The sequence below is a fragment of the Conger conger genome, chromosome 9 (genome assembly GCF_963514075.1).
Source record: "Conger conger chromosome 9, fConCon1.1, whole genome shotgun sequence".
Taxonomy (NCBI): Eukaryota; Metazoa; Chordata; class Actinopteri; order Anguilliformes; family Congridae; genus Conger; species Conger conger.
Genome location: NC_083768.1, coordinates 41,973,416 through 41,993,390, shown reverse-complemented (window position 1 = coordinate 41,993,390; position 19,975 = coordinate 41,973,416). Strand labels below are relative to the sequence as shown.

Here is a 19,975-nt window from a genome sequence, read left to right as displayed (position 1 = left end):
CTGAATTATCAGGTCCTATCTGCGTTCTCAGTGGCTTTCAGATATTGAGCTTTCAAAGATACCAAAGTGAATGGACTCCAAGCAGATACAACCTTCTAGATGTTGCTTAATAATTATAAACAGTAACAACATATTTCTGACATAAACTCATAGTGAAAAATGTCAGTCAAAACCTTATAGTTCTAAGGTCTGGTGTAGAGAGGGGGGGGGGGTAAAGGTAAAATCTCCCCCCTTAACGTACCCCCTCCAGTAGAGCTGCCTTCTGTAGAGCAGAGAACTTCTTGGTCAGGGCGATCAGCCTGTGATTACCCAGAATGCCCTTGGGCTTGAACCTACGCAGCATCCAGATCCTCACCCCTCGCGCTATCGAACCCAGGAACAGCAGCTCCTCACCGGAGACTGACTGAGAGCAGGAGAGGGAGAGGGAGAGAGGGAGGGGAGAGGGGGGAGAGGGAGAAAGAGAGAGGAGAGAGGAGGGGGAGTGAGAAACAGAGTGTGTGCAAGAGAGAGACAGAAAGAGTAAGATGTGGATAGCATTGAAAATATTTGTGTTTTTAGTTCCATTAGTTACATTGTTTTCCATATGATATGTTTATTTTGTTATTAGTCTTCACTCCCGTTCCTGGAGAGCCGCAGGGTGTGCTGGCTTTTGTTGTTACTCTGCACTTAATTGACCAGTTAAAGCAGTTAATTACACAGTTATCTCGCCTCACCTGGTGTCTTGGGTCTGAATCGGTTGCTGAAATTAAGGTGAGAACAAAAGCCAGCGCACCCTGCGGCCCACGAGGACCAGGAGTTAAGATCGCTGGGAGAGGGCGTTATCTGGCGGGGTGATTGACAGGTCGAGGCCCCACCTCTTTCCCCTGCAGCAGGGACCGGGCCAGGATTCGAGCCTGCGCCCTGGTCCACTCCCCTTGCCGCAGGGAGGGCAGGGCGTCACGGAGAGCCTGCCTGGGGAGCAGGGCCAGGCGGGGCAGGGGGAGGGCCGAAACCGCCGAGGGCCCCAGACCCAGGAGCCAAAGCAGGGTGGACGGGGAGTCGCCCTCCTCCAAAATGAGCTTCATCACCAGCCTCTTCCTCAGCTGGGAGAGAGAGAGAGGGAGAGAGGGAGAGAGAGAGGGAGGGAGGGAGAGAGAGAGGGAGGGAGGGAGCGAGAGAGAGAGGGAGAGAGAGGGAGAGGGGGGAGAGAGAGGGAGAGGGAGAGAGAGGGAGAGAGGGAGGGAGAGAGAGAGGGGGGATAGAGGGGGAGAGAGAGGGAGAGAGAGAGAGGGGGGATAGAGGGGGAGAGGGGGAGGGAGAGAGAGAGACAGTGAGGGAGAGCGAGAGAGAGATAACCCTCTCCACTGCGACCACAGGCCGCAGGCCACACATATCTCATAGAAATGATAATACCTACAAATTAAAGCCAATTAACTTTTGCTATTTTGACAAAATAATAAAAGTTAAGTTAATAAAAGTAAACTTATGGTCCAAATGTTCATCAGGAAATGGGGAAAACCTGCATGAAAAAGTGTCAATTATTAATCAAGGTTCCGTTTCCAAGGACGCAGAAGGTCTGTACAAATCATGTGATGCCTTTCTCCCAACAGAAAGGTACCACCTGGCTCAGCAGGTTCTTCACTTAAAGTACAAACAAAAGCACTCCGCAGTAACTATGCTGTAACATTCTAATGGACGCTTAGGAACTGTCGCCAGGCAACTGAAGAGTTTTCATCTCTTCACTGGGCTGCATGCGTCCTTACAACTCCTTAATGCCCTTAGCATGAAGAGTTTAAAACGAGATATCCGCCATTTAAAAAAAAGTGACACTTATTTTTCCTAACATGATCACTCACATCATACCAAAACTGTTTTTGGTTCTCGATAAATTCATTCGTGTGAAGAACACAGCAGTGGTACCTTGATTCCTCCAGAGTTCCTGCACTCTCTGAGCTGGCCAAGAAGGGTCTTACTGACCGATGTGTTCAGGGAGGAAGTGTCACGATAGAAACACGCCAGGGGGCCCAGTCTGGGTGGAGCGACAGAGAGGGAAATGGCTAACGTGCTAACATGCTAGCACACGGACACAGGGCAAAAGTTGAGCTTTGCGCACACACTCACACTCACACACACTCACACACCACCCAAAAACACATTAAACACACCGAAACATGGAAACGTACACCGCACACACACAAACACACATACTGTACACACACACACACTGAAACACACACACATACGCCCAGTGAAGTGCGTTCACAGACACGTACTTGCCCAGGAAATCATAGTTGTCGGAGAGGCAGTGGTCCGTCACCTTTCGGAGGAACATTCTCCCCAGGGGGAGCGGGGCACGCCCCGCCCTGCAGAAGGAGCAGGGGAACCTGGGGGCCCAGAAGAAGGAGCACAACTGGGAGAGAGAGAGAGAGAGAGAGAGAGAGAGGGAGAGAGAGGGACAGAGAGGGACAGAGAGGGAGAGAGAGAGGGAGAGAGGGAGAAAGAGAGATAGAGAGAGGGACAGAGGAGAGTCAGAGACACAACACATGCTTGTACATACATCTCCCCCATGAAGGAGGGCGTTTAGCACGCGAGAGGGCAGTGAACTGTACCTCCTCTTTCTGAACAGTTTTCAATTCGGAGGAGGGCAGGAGGAAAAGGAAGCGGCCCATGGTCTTCATCATGTCAGCCCTCAGCCAGCCCTTCCTTGGGGGGCAGGATTCTGCGGGAGAGGGGGGGGGGAGGAGAGGTTTACTGTACCCACCCCGGCCCCATCTCATTACTGTAAGGCCATGAAGTTTAACTGACACTTTAAGGTCGTAGTTACTGACCCTGTTCCTGGAGGTCTACCATCTTTTCACTTCAATCGTAATTTGGCACTCCTGAGCCGACTGAATTATCATCTGAATATATCAATCATTAGATCTCTAGGGACAGGGTTGATTACCACTGGTTTACCTCCAGGTGTGACATCCCTCATTTGTGGCTAGAATGTTCTTAACTGAACATTCTAATGCTGATGTCACAATCACTACTGGTAATTGAAAGCAGTGGAGTTCTAGAACACTGACATGGAATATTGAGGAATAAAACATTCTGGAAAAATCCACTCTTCAAAGGGTTCACTGACCCTGAGTGCAGTCCTGGGGATTCTGGGCGACTTGCGGTTTGACCCACTGCAGAACCTGCTGTCGTTGATCCTCAGACAGGGAGTCAAACACCTTACTGAGCAGCTCCATCCTGTATGACCACACACACGCATGCACACACACACATACACACGCACACACACACACACATGCACAGAGTGTGCGAACAACAGAGGCACCACACTGATTAACTTACCAGCAACTACAATTGAACTGATACCTTCCAATTACACCAGATTCAGGCCTCTGTAGCATAGTTAGGCATCAGCTATACAAACTGAATAAAAGGAACGCAAATTCAATTCAAGAACAGAAAAAAGATGACAATATTCTATGAATATTAATATGAACAGAAGTTAAATCCATGGTCATTGCAATCTAGCTTCAAAAGAACATAACCTTGAGCACTGAGCAAAAGAAGATCCCATTGGCTGAGGTTCTGTCACTCAGCTGCAACTAGTGATCCCATTGGCTTACGAGCTGTCACTCATCCCACTCCCCTGGGCTCACACCTCCCCTTTCAGCCCCGCCCTGGGGGTTCCAGGCTCCACCCACACTTACATGTCATTCAGCTGCCAGGTGGGCAGCTGTAGGGGCAGGACCAGGAGAGGGGGCGGGGCGTCCTTAAGGAGTGGCTCCGCCCCCCAGAGGAACAGGGCGTAAACCGATTGGGTGAGGTTGGTCCCGTTCGTCACCAGGATGTCCCAGGTCAGGGGGGCCAGGAAGGCCCTGAGGAAGCACAGAGAGCCGTCCTGCAGAGGGGGAGAGACAAAAAAGTGACAGAACAGAGGAAAAGAGAAAGAGAGAGGACACTAAAACAGCAGTGGTGGAGAACGAGACTTCCTGAACTCAAAACAGGGAGGGCTATGATGTAATATCACCGACTGGCTGATTCTAACCAATCACAGCGCTCTGCTACGGTCTGGGAGGCCTTTCTGATTGGTTCATGGAGGAGAGGCAGCACTGACCGTGATGTTCTTGGTGACCTCGATCATGCACAGCAGATCGGAGCAGTTCAACAGCCTGTCGGTGAGGATCATGTCCTTCAGGAGAGAGAGAGAGAGGGGAAAAGGGAGAGGGGAAGAGAGGGAGAGATGACAGTGAAAGACCGATCATGGAAGTGTGAATGTTTTTTGATCAATTTTGTTTCTGAAGGCAAAACCAAGTTACTCCTTTTTATGATAATGATATGCACATAAACTGATCACTTTATTAGGTAGGCCTGTGCACCAGCTTGTTAATGCAAATATTTAATCAGCCAATCATGTGGTAGCAACTAAATACATAAAAGCATGCTGACATGATCAAGAGGTTCAGTGGTTTTTTGGACCAAATGTCAGAATGGGGAAGAAATGAGATCTAAGTGACTTTGACTGATGTCCTGATTTTCATGCACTACAGTCTCTAACGTTTCTGGAGAATGGTGCAAAGAACATCCAGTAAGCAGCAGTTCTGCAGGTAAAAATGCCTTGTTACTGAGAGAGATCAGGAGAATGTCCAGACTGGTCAAAGCTGACAGGAAGGTAATAGTAATAACAACACAAATAAGAGCATATCTGAACACACAATGCATCAAACCTCTAAGTGGATAGGCTACAACAGCAGAAGATCAACAAATATATATATATTTTTAAGTCTAATAAATGCCTAATAAAGTGCTCACTGAGTGTTTGTGGCCCTTGTCACTAAACATATGGAGACAACATCCTGTGGATATTTCTCACGTTGTTTGGCTCGTCTGTCCATTTCTAAGACGCAGCCTGTATCCTAACACAGCCACACACGGAAGTAACTAACACAGCCACACACACACGGAAGTAACTAACACAGCCACACACGGAGGTGACTAACGCAGCCACACACGGAGGTGACTAACACAGCCACACACGGAGGTGACTAACACAGCCACACACACACGGAGGTGACTAACACAGCCACACACGGAGGTGACTAACTCAGCCACACACAGAAGTGACTAACTCAGCCACACACGGAGGTGACTATCACAGCCACACACACACGGAGGTGATCATGCTCCAGTCAGACCCATCCGGCTCCTCCAGGTAAGAGCCTGGGGGAGATCACACAGGGGGGGTAAGAGGATGGAGGGGTGTGGGGCTGTACCCAGTCCAGGGCCGTGTTGTCGTTCGGCTGAACGAGGGGAGGGTCAGGCATGGAGGAGAGGAGGGAGAGGAACATGAGGAACGGACTTGGAGCCACGGTGTCCCCTGCCTCTTCGGCAGAACTGAAAGGACAGGAGAGAAAAACAGAGATAAATATGTGCAAGACCCACTCACACACACACACACACACACACACAGACATGCACAAACATACTGTACATACACACCAGTGGAGGCTGGTGACTTCCAGAATTGAGGAGGCCATTTTTTTCCGCTTGCTCACTTCACTCGCGATGGAATGTTCCCTGTTCTCTTATCTGTCTTTGTGCTGGCCAAAGGCATACTATTTGGAGTGTAAGCTACAGTCAGAAAGTTCTGGCTGATGAAATTCATTGTGCAGAGCTTAGCCTTGTGCCTTCTTGAAGAAATGACATTGCTGTAAGTCTATGAGCCTGCCTGATAATTAAGCTGAGAAATGACATTTGGATGTAATATAAATGCCAAGTGAACATGTGTAAAAGGCAGGAATTTTAATTATGTAGTTAAAAACAATTTTGTTTAGCTTACATTTTTCATTCTTCTACAGCTTCAACATGTAATCACCAATTTAATCAAGTTTAGCATATAAAAAAGATAAGATAACACTTTCTTTATCATATGTAGTTTTATTCAATATATTTAATATAAAATATGTAAAAATATGGTTCCAGTTGGCTTTATCTAACGTTAACGTTATCCACTAGAGGGCAGCACTCTATTCGTATTTAGAGTGAATTTCCTCACAGAGCAACAATTCGGTAATTTGATATGGAAGATTATTAAATTGACTTGTAATAAAACGAAATGGACTACATTAAAAATAAAACTGTTCAATAAATCCCAAATGGTGTCTAACATGACCTATTGAATGTCATTCTCACTCCCTAGTATCTGGAATCTGCATATCTCCAGCCCAAGATCTCAAATTGCGCTAGAATCTCGCCGACTTCCGAGGTAGTTTTAAGCAAAAGTGTTTGGCCAAATGAGCTATAAACTCCAGGGATGATAGCCAGGGGTGTTCTCTAAATTTCCTGAAAAGCACAAGTTGATAGGACACTCGTAGCCACTATGGCGAGTGTTTGTTTGACTGAAGTGACTAGCGAATTCTCAAAATGGCTTCTGTGTTGAATAGGAAAGGAAAGGATAGTTGATTCCAAATGAACCAGTAGCATGTGATTGGACGAACAAAATGTCAATCTTTCAGCCCTGGACACAATGCATGGTGAGGCCAGGCCTCCGTTACCCACCCATTTTCAGTGATCTGGCCAATCACATATTGGCATGAAAAAAAATGCATTACATTGATTTCTATGAGAATCTCATTTCCTAGGGGAGGCCTGGCCTGGCCTGGCCTCCCTTAATACAAACTGATAGGGAAATCTGGCCTGTTGCTTTACAATTGCAATATTGGGTTTTAGCCATGGGAAAATTTAGATTTATGAACAAAACTAAAATAATATGAATATAAAAAATAAAAAATATGTTTTTTGTTAAAATAAATAAATAAAATAAATATATTTATTGTTTTTTTTAAATCTCTCTCTTCTCTCAAATTATTGGGGAGGCCAGGCCTCCTCCACCTCTATGGAGGAGCCTCCACTGATACACACGCATACAGACATGCACACACTCACACAAGCATGTACACGCATGCATGAACGTACTGTACATACACACATACACACACACACACATACAGACATGCACACAAGTCCTGTGAATCTTTCTCACGTGCGCTCACCTCGTTTGGTTGGTCCTTGGCAGTGGATATCCTGCAAGAGAACAACGCAAACAGGGCTGTCCTGAGACAGGGCAGACAGACTGAGCCCTCCACCCACCACTCCGACTCCGATTTTGTGTAACCGAAAGTGTCAGCTTTTAGCTTCAGCTATAACCACCTTAACACAAAGCAACTTATCAAGACGTTAAGGACGACCTCTGCATACAGCGAGCGTCTCAGAATATCACAGAACAGTTCAGTAATGCATACGTCAACGACAAACATAAACACACACAAGTACACACACGTGCAAACATACATGCACACAAGACTGTTTTAGTTTGACATGGGTGTTGAAGGTAGGTTGCCAGGTAACAGGGTCACTACAGTGAAAACACACAAAATGGCTGCTGCCCTCACCCATGCTGGAGCACCTGCTCATCTGTGCACGCAGAGAGACAGAGAGAGGAGACAGATGAGCTCACAGACGGGGTTATACATGAGAGAGGAGACAGATCAGCCCACAGACGGGGTTATACATGAGAGAGGAGACAGATCAGCCCACAGACGGGGTTATACATGAGAGAGGAGACAGATCAGCCCACAGACGGGGTTATACATGAGAGAGGAGACAGATCAGCCCACAGACGGGGTTATACATGAGAGAGGAGACAGATTAGCCCACAGACGGGGTTATACATGAGAGAGGAGACAGATTAGCCCACAGACGGGGTTATACATGCTGCAGTGCGAAAACTAAAGACTAGACACTAAACCGCTTTTGGTTTCAGGTTCTTTAAATGTAATTACTGATGGTGCTGAAGCATTTTGAAAGGCAGTTGGTTTTTGGGAAGTTCCAGACACAGCTCTAGTTATGACCAGGGCATGCCTGAGACAGAACTCAGATTGTGAGAGAGAACAAAACAAGAGTGGGTGAAATACGGAATTGCTTTGGATTCAAATATTTTACTATGCTTTACTGAGCTTGAAATACAAGTGTAAACCCCACCTTCTGGTCCTCTTGGTTGGCTAAATTGCATCAGGCAACATCAATTTAGCACCGAAAAGTATTTTTATCCAAAACAATTATGTATTTCACCCAGGTCTAGTGTGACCAGTGTGTTTGATAAGATGCAGCCAGAGTGTGTTAACACCACGGTGTGTTAAGAAACAGGGTGTGTTACAGTGTGTTAGAGAAACAGAGTGTTAGAGTGTGTTTGAGTGTGTTACCAGTCTCTGTGCCAGGTCTCCGAACCCCGGAGGCGCGGGAGGGAAGCCCTCCATCGAGTAGTTGTGATAAGGTTCCTCCACTTCCTTTGACATTGCTGAACAAAAACAAAGCCCCACAAATCACTCAGTCTTGTTTGAAGCCTCATTTCTCGGTGATTAACTCGTGTCCAGAGTATTTTAACTGGAGCGGTAACAGTCAGATTGTTAATCCAAGAGCCGTTTCATAGACTCTGAAAACGGTGAATTTATGTAACATAGGCAAGCACTATGAATTATTCACAACTGTTTAAAACTCTGTTCACAGACAGACTGAAAAAACAGATACGTTCATAACTTCCACCTACCTACAATGACGGTAAAAATATTTGAATAAATATTAAGCATGCATGCCTTATACTGCATATTTTACAACAATATTATAACTTTTGTCTTGACTTTCATAAGAGGCCACAAAATAACTGTCAGTCAGTCAGGCAAACATACACTAACAAAAAACAAGATGGCCACAGCACGAGAAACAAACTCACACACAGCCTTGCAGAAACTCTGTGTTTAAGGCTAGCTGGCAGGTTAGGTTACCTGTGAGTGTCTGGGCTGACAGGAGGAGGATTACTGCAAACCCCCCAAACATGCACATGGTTGGACTCTTCCTCTCTGTCTTTTCAATTCAGGACCTGTCCAACAGAGTGGGATTATAGGGGGGTAACAGTTCATTTTCCCCTGAACATACCCAATCACACCGGTCAATTATTCTTGTCTGAACTGCTGAACCATTGATGAAGACCAAACCTTCACTGCAGCCCTCAGGTCAAAGGTCACTGGATGAGGGTCAGCCATGTTCTTTTTAAAATGGCCGACACCATTCTATTCAACACTTACATTTCTGGTGAGAGCAGCTCGTAGAAAATAAAATGCCTTTTTTGTGCAACCATAACATGACGATGAGACCATTAAAATGTAATGTCTAAATTAAAACTACAAATGAAGTGGAAATCTACCCTCTAATCCAGGCACACTGTACCCCACTTTCCATATTTAGCGTGAAACCCTGGTGTCAAATACAGCTATGACCAGCTTGAAATACCAGCTACCAGCTGTTTCAAAACCTAGCTTGAGCTGTTTTATTCAGCAGCGAATCTCAAGGATCATAAGACAGAATGTTCCCAATACTCAGTGACTGATTGTTTTACATTGCCAGTTGTTCTCCCCCACGTATTCAACAGCCAGAATTCAAGTATGATTATAAAAAGCACATTAATAGAAACAGTATTTCCAAATGATTTTTAAAAAATGATTTTAAAAAAAATTATTTTTCCCATTTTTTTCCCAAGCCTAAATTACATTCATTTTAAGCCTTGTTTGTGAGAGTTATATAACCCATAAGCACATCCAGTCCATTCTGTACTCTGTCATGGTTTCTGTTGCTAAGCGTGTTTGGAAATAGCACCTCTGCCCCATCACCCCCTCCAGCTTAATGAACATTACCCAGACTGCACCCAGAGGACAAACCCCACCTGGAGTCAGGAAGGGATCGAGCTGAACAGTTACATACACACACAGATGCAAACACACACGCACATACACGTGCGGCGATACACACACACACACACGTGCCGATAAACACACACACACACACACACGGGCACCGATACACACACACACACGTGCTGATACACACACACACACACACACACGTGCTGATAAACACACACACACACATACACGGGCACCGATACACCCACACACACACACACACGTGCCGATAAACACACACACACACATACACGGGCACCGATACACCCACACACACACACACGTGCTGATAAACACACACACACACACATACACGGGCACCGATACACCCACACACACACACACACGTGCCGATAAACACACACACATACACGGGCACCGATACACCCACACACACACACACGTGCTGATAAACACACACACACACATACACGTGCTGATACACACACACACACACACACGTGCCGATAAACACACACACACACACATACACGTGCGCCGATACACACACACACACGTGCCGATACACACACACAGACACACACAGACACTTGCTGATACACACACACACACACATGTGCCGATAAACACACACATACACAGGCACCGATACACCCACACACACACACACGTGCTGATAAACACACACACGCACATACACGTGCGCCGATACACACACACACACACGTGCCGATACACACACACAGACACACACATACACGTGCGCCGATACACACATGTGCCGATAAACACACACACACACACACATACATGTGCGCCGATCAACACACACACACACGGATACACAGAGAAACACACACATAGACTTCAACAGCAGAATTAGGCATCATTCACGGTCTGAAATTCATCAACTCAAGAACTAAAAAATAACCATAGCATTCTCTGTGGGGTTGATCGTGTGTGAAAATGATAAAATGATAATGCACTATGCAGTTATCTGCCACATATGTTATTTCCCAGTGCTCTGTAACCGCTGGACACACACAGACACACAAATACAAACAGGAATAATAGCATGCACAATCATAACCACTAATAATAGTTATAACCACATTAAACAGTTTCCAAGATAGACTTAATAAGCATTAGGAGCTTAAAACACGTGAATTACACATGCAAACACAAAACAGACACACACTGCAGATTGTGCACACACTGCAGTCAAATATAATCTGCATTACGGCCACGTCAAATTTAATAAAAACAATAATGACCTCAGATTTACATCGATTTACTCACACTTTCACTGGGAAAAGTCTTCCGTTAGGCTCAGCTGACCGGACAGGAGAAATCTGTTGGCTTTCAACCAGAATGAGAGCCTCTATGCACCTTGCGTGTCTCTCTCTCCTCCTCCTCATCCCCTTCCCTCCCTCCCTCCCTCCCTCTGTTCCTCCCTTCCACGTGTCACCAGGTGAGTCAGCCCCCCCCCCCCCCCCACACACACACACACATTACTAAGGTTAACCTCTATCATTTACACACACATAGAAGTTCAACATCACCACAGTTAATCTCTATCGTCTACACACCTGTACTTCAGTGTCACTAAGGTTTTCCTATTTAGCATCTATAAAGCAAACATTACAATTTACAGTTTTTCACAATCACTTTGACTCTAATTTCAGAACATTGAGGTATTTTTTCAAAACTGTAGACACATTTTTCAAAACTTCACTTCACTTTCACTTTTTTCAATTGCTTGGATATAATATACATAAACCAAAAATCATTTGATCACTGAACCAAATCACTTGTTCACAATGACACAACTTAACATTGAAAGTATTTGCATTTCAAAATGAAATACACACATTACATTGGAAAATACTGTGTTTTTGTTCAATACAACACATCTAACCACCGATTTATCCCACTGCTCAAAATGATAAGTAACTGCAACATTACTCCTAAATCATAGTTTTATGGAAACGGAATACTTGTAACAACATTCCATTGGCGATTGCAAACAATTCACTTTTTCAAAACTCTTCAGACAACTCTTTGCACCAGCAAGCAGTTTCGCACAACAGTTCATTTCATGCACAAAATGGATCAAAACTGCTAAACCACTGCGAACATGTCTCAAAGCAAAAGCACCAGCACTCGATTTATTTTGTCAATCATAGAACAATGATCTAAAAAACGCTAACAACCAGTGGCATTACAGTAGATGCACTATTTTCTGTCAGTGATTTACAAATTGGACTGTAGAAACGTATAGATTTTGTTGGTTCAGCCTCATATTTTGTAAAAGCAATGAAAAAATCATTCAGTTTGGTCCACATACAGCAGTCCTGCGTGAAAAGTTCGAAAAAAGTAAACTATATAATTATATATATATATATTACAGTATTCAGATTTTTTTCTATGATTCCACTCTCTTCTACTGTTTCCACTATTCCCTTTATGTAGCACCACAAGAAGCCCATATTGAAATGTATCAAGTATTTTTTCCTGCTATAGTATTGTAAAAACAATTAAACGGTGAAGCTATAGGCATCTTTTGTGTGGGCGATCTAAACAAATATTCCCATAGTATTTAATGAAAAATGAGGAATTTGAACCAAAGTTTTCTTCAAAGATATGAATGCACAATGCATGTTTTGAACTGGCAAACAGGCTGTGTTACCCAGTGCTTACCGTTTTGAGTGTTGTGTCTTAGGTTTTGAAAATTGAGCACAAACTTGTGAGATTAGCGATTAAGAGATTGTAAAAAACTGAATGAAAGTCCAATGAAAGCTACAACTGCATTAAAATGGCACTATTACAACCACTTAGCATATGATATCACACACATACTATGAACACACACATATATGAACACAGAAGCACACACATGCACACACACACACACACACACACACACACACACACACATATGAACACAGAAGCACACACATGCACACACACACACTCTCACACAGTCACACACACACATACACACACACACACATATGAACACAGAAGCACACACACACACACACACACACTCTCACACAGTCACACCCACACATACACACACACACACATATATGAACACAGAAGCACACACATGCACACACACACACTCTCACACAGTCACACATACACACACACATAGACACACACACACACACAGACACACACACACACACACAGAGCACGCAGCACACCCTGGTTTTGACTGATACACTCACCCGCTCCCCTGCCACCCTGGCAGAGCAGAGACAAACACTCTGACCCTGCGATTCCCTTGGGGCTCTGATCTCATTACCACAGACACCTTATGTCCTAATCACCCTAATTAGGGAGAGGAACATGTCTGCATCATGCGGGAGATGCCGGCACGCCAGCACCGTACTGTAGATAGGTGCTATGAGCGTGTGTGTGTGTGTGTGTACTGTGTGTGTGTGTGTGTGTGTGTGTGTGTGTGTGAGAAAGTGTGTGTGTGTGTAACTGTGTGTGTAACTGTGTGTGTCCATATGTGCGTGTGAGTGTAACTGTGTGTGTGTGAGTGTGTATGTTTATGTGTATGTGTGTACTGTGTGTGTGTGTGTGTGCTGTGTATGTGTATGTGTATGTGGTTGTGTGTGTCGTGTATGTGAGTGTGTGTGTGTGTTGCAGGACCAGTGATCGTATGCAGATTATTAAATATGGTCATTATCTAGAGGCTCACAACATAAATAAGCCTTTGGGCTTTCTTGTGCATTTGTCATCGATAATTTGACATTTCTGTTAGAACAGTGTAAACACAGTCATACATGTATTTGTATTATTGTCAAATAAATCTATATTTAATTAGTGACCAGAGTGAAAGTTTGAAATAACAGAACTGTGCTTATATACCTGGGTACGAGGCTTTAGAGATATGAAACTTGGCAGTATGCCCAGAGTCAACTAGTACTAGTGCATACTAGTGCTTCGCCCCCATTTTCTTGTATATTCTTCTTTTTTAAGTACCATAGAGCAAAGTCAGGCTATAATAACCAAACGTTTCTGCTGGCATAAAGAAATCACTGGTATGAGTACAAGGAACTTATTGTCAGTAGATTAACTCTGAACGCTGTAGAAATATTGTGTGAGTGTGTTCACTTGAGGTATATGCTGTAATAAAATGATTCTGCTAAGTTGGCCACAGAAACAGACTGAAAATAAGGTTTCATTTTTTTCTTTAATGAAGAGTATAGACCTTTTTTTTGTTCTATATCCCCCCTCTAGTGGAACAAACCTGCATTACAGTCGGGGTTGGTGGTTACATGTTTGTCACTCTGTGTTCACATGATAAGATAACATTCACGTCTTAAAAACGATTAATTGGAATGGCTACACAAAGTAAATGTCAAAACCTTCTATAAATTGTTTCAGGTTGAGAATGTGGAATGTGGGGAAAAATACAAAGAACATACTGTAGTATTGTAGTACATTTATTTAAGAAAATATATGTGATTACAGAAACAAATGTGTGTCACAGCTATCTGAGACATCACCACTGGCCGAGATATATGAAAATACACATTGTCAAAGTAAACTCATTTACAAGTCAAATTCAGAAATATCCCCACTTCTCAGTATGGTGAATTCATAGACAAAACAACAAAATACAAAAATATTCTCACTATTTATAATGTAAAACACTTACTAATAATATACTATCCTATAAGTAATACCATACAATAGCCTTGGTATAACTGTATTTCCTAAAAACAATAGCAGACTTCGACTCATTGCAGACCTTCGCTAAAGTATAAATGCAAAACGCTGAACGACACTTTCGTCTTTGTCGTACGACACTTGTCCCGAGGGTAGTGTGACCAATTATAAATCAGTCTTAAGCTCACCTTGGCCAAGCAGAACATGTAGTCTGATTAATAAAATCAGATGGTGCATTTTGCTCTATTCGGAACCCATAATGGAACCCGGAACTATAAAGTCTGAACAGAACAATGGAAGGTTCAAGTGATGTCACAATCGGTGCCCACTGCATAGAGGTGACCACACCCACACCCACCACTCAAATAATTTGAACTTCCGCGGCTTGTTTTGCGTGCCATAATTCTGTGTGATGATTTTTACAAAGTGGTCTGCACTACCCCTGCTCCCCCTTCTTGGCTTCCTGCCCCTCGGTGGGGCAGCCCTTGGGGGTATTTGGGTCCAGTTCTACCCCCTCCAGCTCCAGGGCCAGCTTGTTGTCCACGGTGTGGCACTGATCAGCCCGCTCCGCGTCGAGGGACAGATCCGGGTGGTGCGCCTCGATTAGGAACACGTACACCGCAGACCCCACCAGCGCCCCTACACAGGGGGCAACCAGAGGGACCCACCACCAGCCTCCGCCCGCCCTGAGAGAGAGGGAGGGAGAGGAAGAGGGGCGGAGAGAGAGAGAGGGAGAAGAAGAGGGGGAGAGAGAGAGAGGAAGTGAGGGAGAGCGAGGGGGAGAGAGAGAGAGAGATGGAGGGAGAGAGAGGAAGGGAGGGAGAGGAAGAGGGGAGGAGAGAGAGAGAGGGAGAAGAAGAGGGGGAGAGAGAGAGGAAGAGAGGGAGAGAGGGGGAGAGAGAGAGAGATGGAGGGAGAGAGAGGAAGGGAGGGAAAGGAAGGGGGGGAGAGAGAGAGAGCAGGAGAGCGGTGACCCAGTGTACAAGCATAGAATAACCCTTAACCTAATGACTACTGGCCACTATTCATTGTGGTTATAACCATGGTTTCTTGAATAGCCATTAGCATTAGATTGACCCAACATATTATTAGCATCAGTGTGTTTAATACTGGTTTGTATGCATTAGCAGCTGTGATTTTTTTTTTTGGGGGGGTGGGGTGGGGCGAGGGTGTCCTACCAGAACACCTGGTCTCCCCAGCCCGCGACGTAGCTGTACAGGCGGGGGCCCAGGTCCCGGGCCGGGTTGAGGGCGTAGCCGCAGTTGGCGCCCATGGAAATGCCGATCACCAGGACGATCAGGCCCACGAGGAGCGGCCCCAGCTCTGGCGGGACGGGGGTGTTCCTGCGGTCCCCCACAGCCAGCACGCACACCAGCAGCATCGCCGTGCCGATGACCTGCCCGGGACGCGGTCAGCATGGGACAGGGTCAGCGTGGGACAGGGTCAGCGTGGGACAGGGTCAGCGTGGGACAGGGTCAGCGTGGGACAGGGTGAGAAGCTAACACAGACTGAAAACATTGCAACGCCATCACCAACATCTACAACAACACACAACAACGTGAAACAACTGCAAACAACAACAAACAACGCCAAACAACTACAAAATCAACAACAACAACAACAACAACAAACAACTGCAAATAACTACAACAACAACACCAAACAACTAGAAAAACAACAACATACAACAACACAAAACAACTGCGAACAACAACAACGCCAAGCAACTATAACAACACCAAACTACAAAAACAACAACATACAACAACACGAAATAACTGCAAACAACAACAAACAACGCCAAACAGAAAACACCAAACAAGAACAAAATCAAACAACATCACAATACAACAACACCAAACAACTACAACAAGCACAACACAACAAAATAAATAACAACACCACCAAACATTTACAACTACAACAACCACGATAACACCATACAACAACAACACCAAACAACAACAACGATAACAACAACACCCCCATCCCTGGGGTAGCAGTGAACTCCAGAAGACTCAGGTAAGCTCACCTGGTCTGCGAAGCCGCTCCACAGGTTCAGGTAATCTGCAGGGTAAGTGGCGAAAATTCCAGCGGTCGCTGTTGGTCCTGTCACAGTGAGCTGCCCACTGCTGAAGTGCATGATGGCGTCTGTACACACACACACACACACACACACACACACACACACATAGACAGACATGAACATAAACACACACACACACATACACACACACACATACAGACAGACACAAACACACACACACACAGACATACACACACACACACACACACATACACACACACAGACAGACATAAACACACACACACACACACACACATACATACACACACATACACACATACACACATACACACACACACACACAGACAGACATAAACACACACACACACACACACACACACACACACACATACATACACACACACACACAGACAGACACAAACACACACATACACACAAAGTGCACCTTGATTCACAGGCCTGATACACTCACCTGCAGGATGAGGCAGGGCACATGTATCTAAAACACTAAAATAAAAGTTAGCTTTACAGTGTTTCTCATTTAACCTTCTGAATACTAAACTATAAAAGCAGCAAACGCCAGCAATGAAATGTGAATATGCAGCCATAAAGATATTTCATTGAACGACACAATGATCTCCAGACTGCGCTGCGAGTCCTGCAGTGCTTTCTGTCCCCTCCTGCTCACCGTAGTACTGCAAGGCGACGGTGGCGGCCGCGAGGAAGGCCCCAAACACCTGGAAGAAGACGTAGAAGGGCAGGCTCCTCCAGGGGTGCCTTCCCAGGATGCAGAGGCTGAGGGTGACAGCGGGGTTCAGATGAGCTCCTGCAGAGAGAAAGCGCACTTACCACAGAGCTCACTTACTGTATGGAACACTTACTGTATACTACACTTACCACCTAGTGCACTTACCACAGAGCTCACTTACTGCATATCAGTTACCACCTAGCACACTTACCACAGAGCACACTTACCGCATATCACACTTACCACAGGGCTCACTTACCGCATATCACAGTTACCACAGAGCTCACTTGCCGTATAGAACACTTACCACCTAGCACACTTTCCACAGAGCACACTTACCACAGAGCTCACTTACTGTATGCCACACTTACCACCTAGCACACTTTGCACAGAGCATACTCACCACAAAGCTCACTTACCGTATAGAACACTTACCACCTAGCACACTTTCCACATAGCACACTTATACCCACACACAATGACACACACACAAGCACATGCCGACATAACTAAACATTTAGACACATGCAGAAATATACACACTTACATATTTTTTTTAGATCACAGGCAAAAGAGCACAAATGCTTTACAGACTATTAAAGGAGATGTAGCTACTTTAGAAAAAGCGAAATCAGACTTATTTAAAAACACGGGAAATGGGAACAGTTAAACAAACCCAGATAAGAGTGAACAATCACACATCATGGGCCAGTTTCACAGACGCAGATGAAGCTTAATCCTGGACTAAATCAGGTTTTCTGTGGAGAATCTCCGTCTGCCCACCTGACACGCCCTGCGAGACGTAGACCCCGAAGGTGGCCCCCAGGGCGAAGCCCAGGTTGATGGACAGGTACTGGCCCTTGCTGTTCTCAGAGGTGGTCACCTGGGCAACGGCCCCACAGCCAAACACCTGGGGCGAGATAAAGAGCGGTCCTGTCATCTGCCCTCGCTGTGCCAAACCCCCTCCTTTACCCCCCCCACCACTCAGCGCCCACACTGTGCCAAACCCCCTCTGTCGCCCCCCCCCCACCACCCCCCCCACCCCCGGCACTGACCTCAGCCCAAGGACAGCCACTGCTACACTGTGGCAGCTCCCAACTCCCCATCAACGGAGGTCTCTGACACGGTCAGCTCCCAGAGAGCGCCTGGGTGTGTGTGTGTGTCTGTTTAGGGTGTGTGTACAGGTGTGTGTGTGCGGATGAGTGAGTTTGCGTGTACGTCTATGTGTGTGTGTGTGTGTGTGTGTGTGTGTGCAGGTGTGCGCAGGTGTGTGTGTGCGGATGAGTGAGTTTGTGTGTACGTCTATGTGTGTGTGTGTGTGTGTGTGTGTGCAGGTGTGTGTCTGCGTACATCCATGTGTGTGTGTGTGCAGGTGTCTGTGTGAGAGTTTCTGTGTGTGTGTGCATGTGTACAGCTGTGTGCACATGAGTGTGTGTGTGTGCGCTTAATATTCTCACACATTAACCCGCTGAATCAGGACTCTCTCATCGGCCCATTAGTTTTAGGGTCAAAGTCTCCTCCAGCTTTCCGCTCTCAGTTCAGCCCGGAGAAACTCCTCCGTCAGAGACAGTGAGGGACCCAGAGAGGACCGCGGCCAGTGAACAGGCTGGACCAGGGGAGCCGCGCATGACTGCTCGCACCGCCGAGATTAGAACCCAGATGAACGTGGGACGAAGAAGAGGACAAGAGAAAGGAGGAGGGAAGGAGAGAGGAAGAACAGCAGGATGCGGAAGGAAAGATTTCATCCCTCTTTTTGTTACACTTTTTCGCCTGAGCAGTCCATGTGTGGATTAGTCCCCTGAATCCACGGTGAGTGATTGGAAGTCGGCACTTTGTTTTGTCGGCCGATAAACCTCCCCAACAGCGCGTCCCCGAGCGGCACCAGACATTTTGCTGAGCGGGGAATTTCATCTTGTTTTCCGAAGCAAGGGTGGCCTTGGCAGTAACGCGCAGAACCCGCGCTCTGCCTTCCGCCACGCTGCACTTTGACAGACGGCGATGGGCAGATAAGATAAAAGGGGGTGAAGATGCCTCTGGGCCCGTGCTCAGGCTCATCCCACGCGCGGGACAGCAGGGAGAGGCGGAGACGGCGGAGGAACAGCCGGAATACTGCGCAACCTCGGCAAAGATCGGAGACAAACAGGCAGAGACAAATCCACAGGGTCCGTCCGGAAAACTTATCAAACTGCATGTACACACACGGAGCCCACAGATTTATACAAAATCCACAGGATCGTTCCGGAAAACTTATCAAACTGCATGTACACACACGGAGCCCACAGACTCATGGAAAATACTCACGATCAGGATGTAGACTCCCAAACACTCCGCCAGGCACTGCCGGAGCAGAACGTTCCTGATCCGAACTCTCCTGAACACGGAATCCATCGCAAATCCCAAACCCTGGAACGTTCCGGAGCTATCCCAGAGAGGACATCCGAGGCTTGCCGTTCACAGGTGGGGGAGAGCGAGGGAGCCTGGACTTTTATACTCCAATCGTCTACGTCAGGGTTTATATCGTGGGTGGAGGAGGAGGGGGGGGTGGCTGTTGATCACAGCAGTTCATTGCAGTCCTTTTAGTAGTTCTTTCATGCTAACATAGTAGTTATTGCAGTTATATACTAGAGTTTTGAGATTTAAAGTTTTTGAACTGCATTGGAATGGAAATTATACTATTTTATTTTTATGATTTTATTATTTTTAGGAAAACAATGTTCCTGCAATTGCAGCAAAATATCTTTGCAACTCATTTAAAAAAAC

At 45.9% G+C, this 19,975-nt stretch overlaps 2 protein-coding genes across 2 annotated transcripts in view; both read right to left on the bottom strand.

The window, feature by feature from the left end:
• The window catches only part of LOC133137667 (otoancorin-like), a 20,908-nt gene extending 12,578 nt beyond the window's left edge, over positions 1–8,330 (bottom strand). The window contains exons 1-12 of the mRNA XM_061256006.1: positions 8,238–8,330; positions 7,428–7,449; positions 7,029–7,059; positions 5,250–5,370; positions 4,094–4,168; positions 3,687–3,877; positions 3,107–3,216; positions 2,589–2,698; positions 2,253–2,389; positions 1,900–2,008; positions 855–1,082; positions 242–403 (exon numbers count right to left, since the gene is read on the bottom strand). Of these exons, the coding sequence (XP_061111990.1) occupies positions 242–403; positions 855–1,082; positions 1,900–2,008; positions 2,253–2,389; positions 2,589–2,698; positions 3,107–3,216; positions 3,687–3,877; positions 4,094–4,168; positions 5,250–5,370; positions 7,029–7,059; positions 7,428–7,449; positions 8,238–8,330 (1,389 nt within the window). The remainder of the gene's footprint in view (positions 1–241; positions 404–854; positions 1,083–1,899; positions 2,009–2,252; positions 2,390–2,588; positions 2,699–3,106; positions 3,217–3,686; positions 3,878–4,093; positions 4,169–5,249; positions 5,371–7,028; positions 7,060–7,427; positions 7,450–8,237) is intronic.
• Positions 8,331–14,555: 6,225 nt separating this feature from the next.
• aqp10b (aquaporin 10b) lies at positions 14,556–19,603 on the bottom strand. Its single transcript, XM_061254624.1, has 6 exons — positions 19,517–19,603; positions 17,999–18,125; positions 17,156–17,293; positions 16,453–16,571; positions 15,599–15,816; positions 14,556–15,106 (listed from the first exon to the last, which is right to left on the bottom strand). Exons 1-6 carry the CDS (start codon positions 19,601–19,603, stop codon positions 14,857–14,859), a joined length of 939 nt encoding a protein of 312 aa, XP_061110608.1. The 3' UTR covers positions 14,556–14,856.
• Between the last annotated feature and the right edge of the window lie 372 nt (positions 19,604–19,975).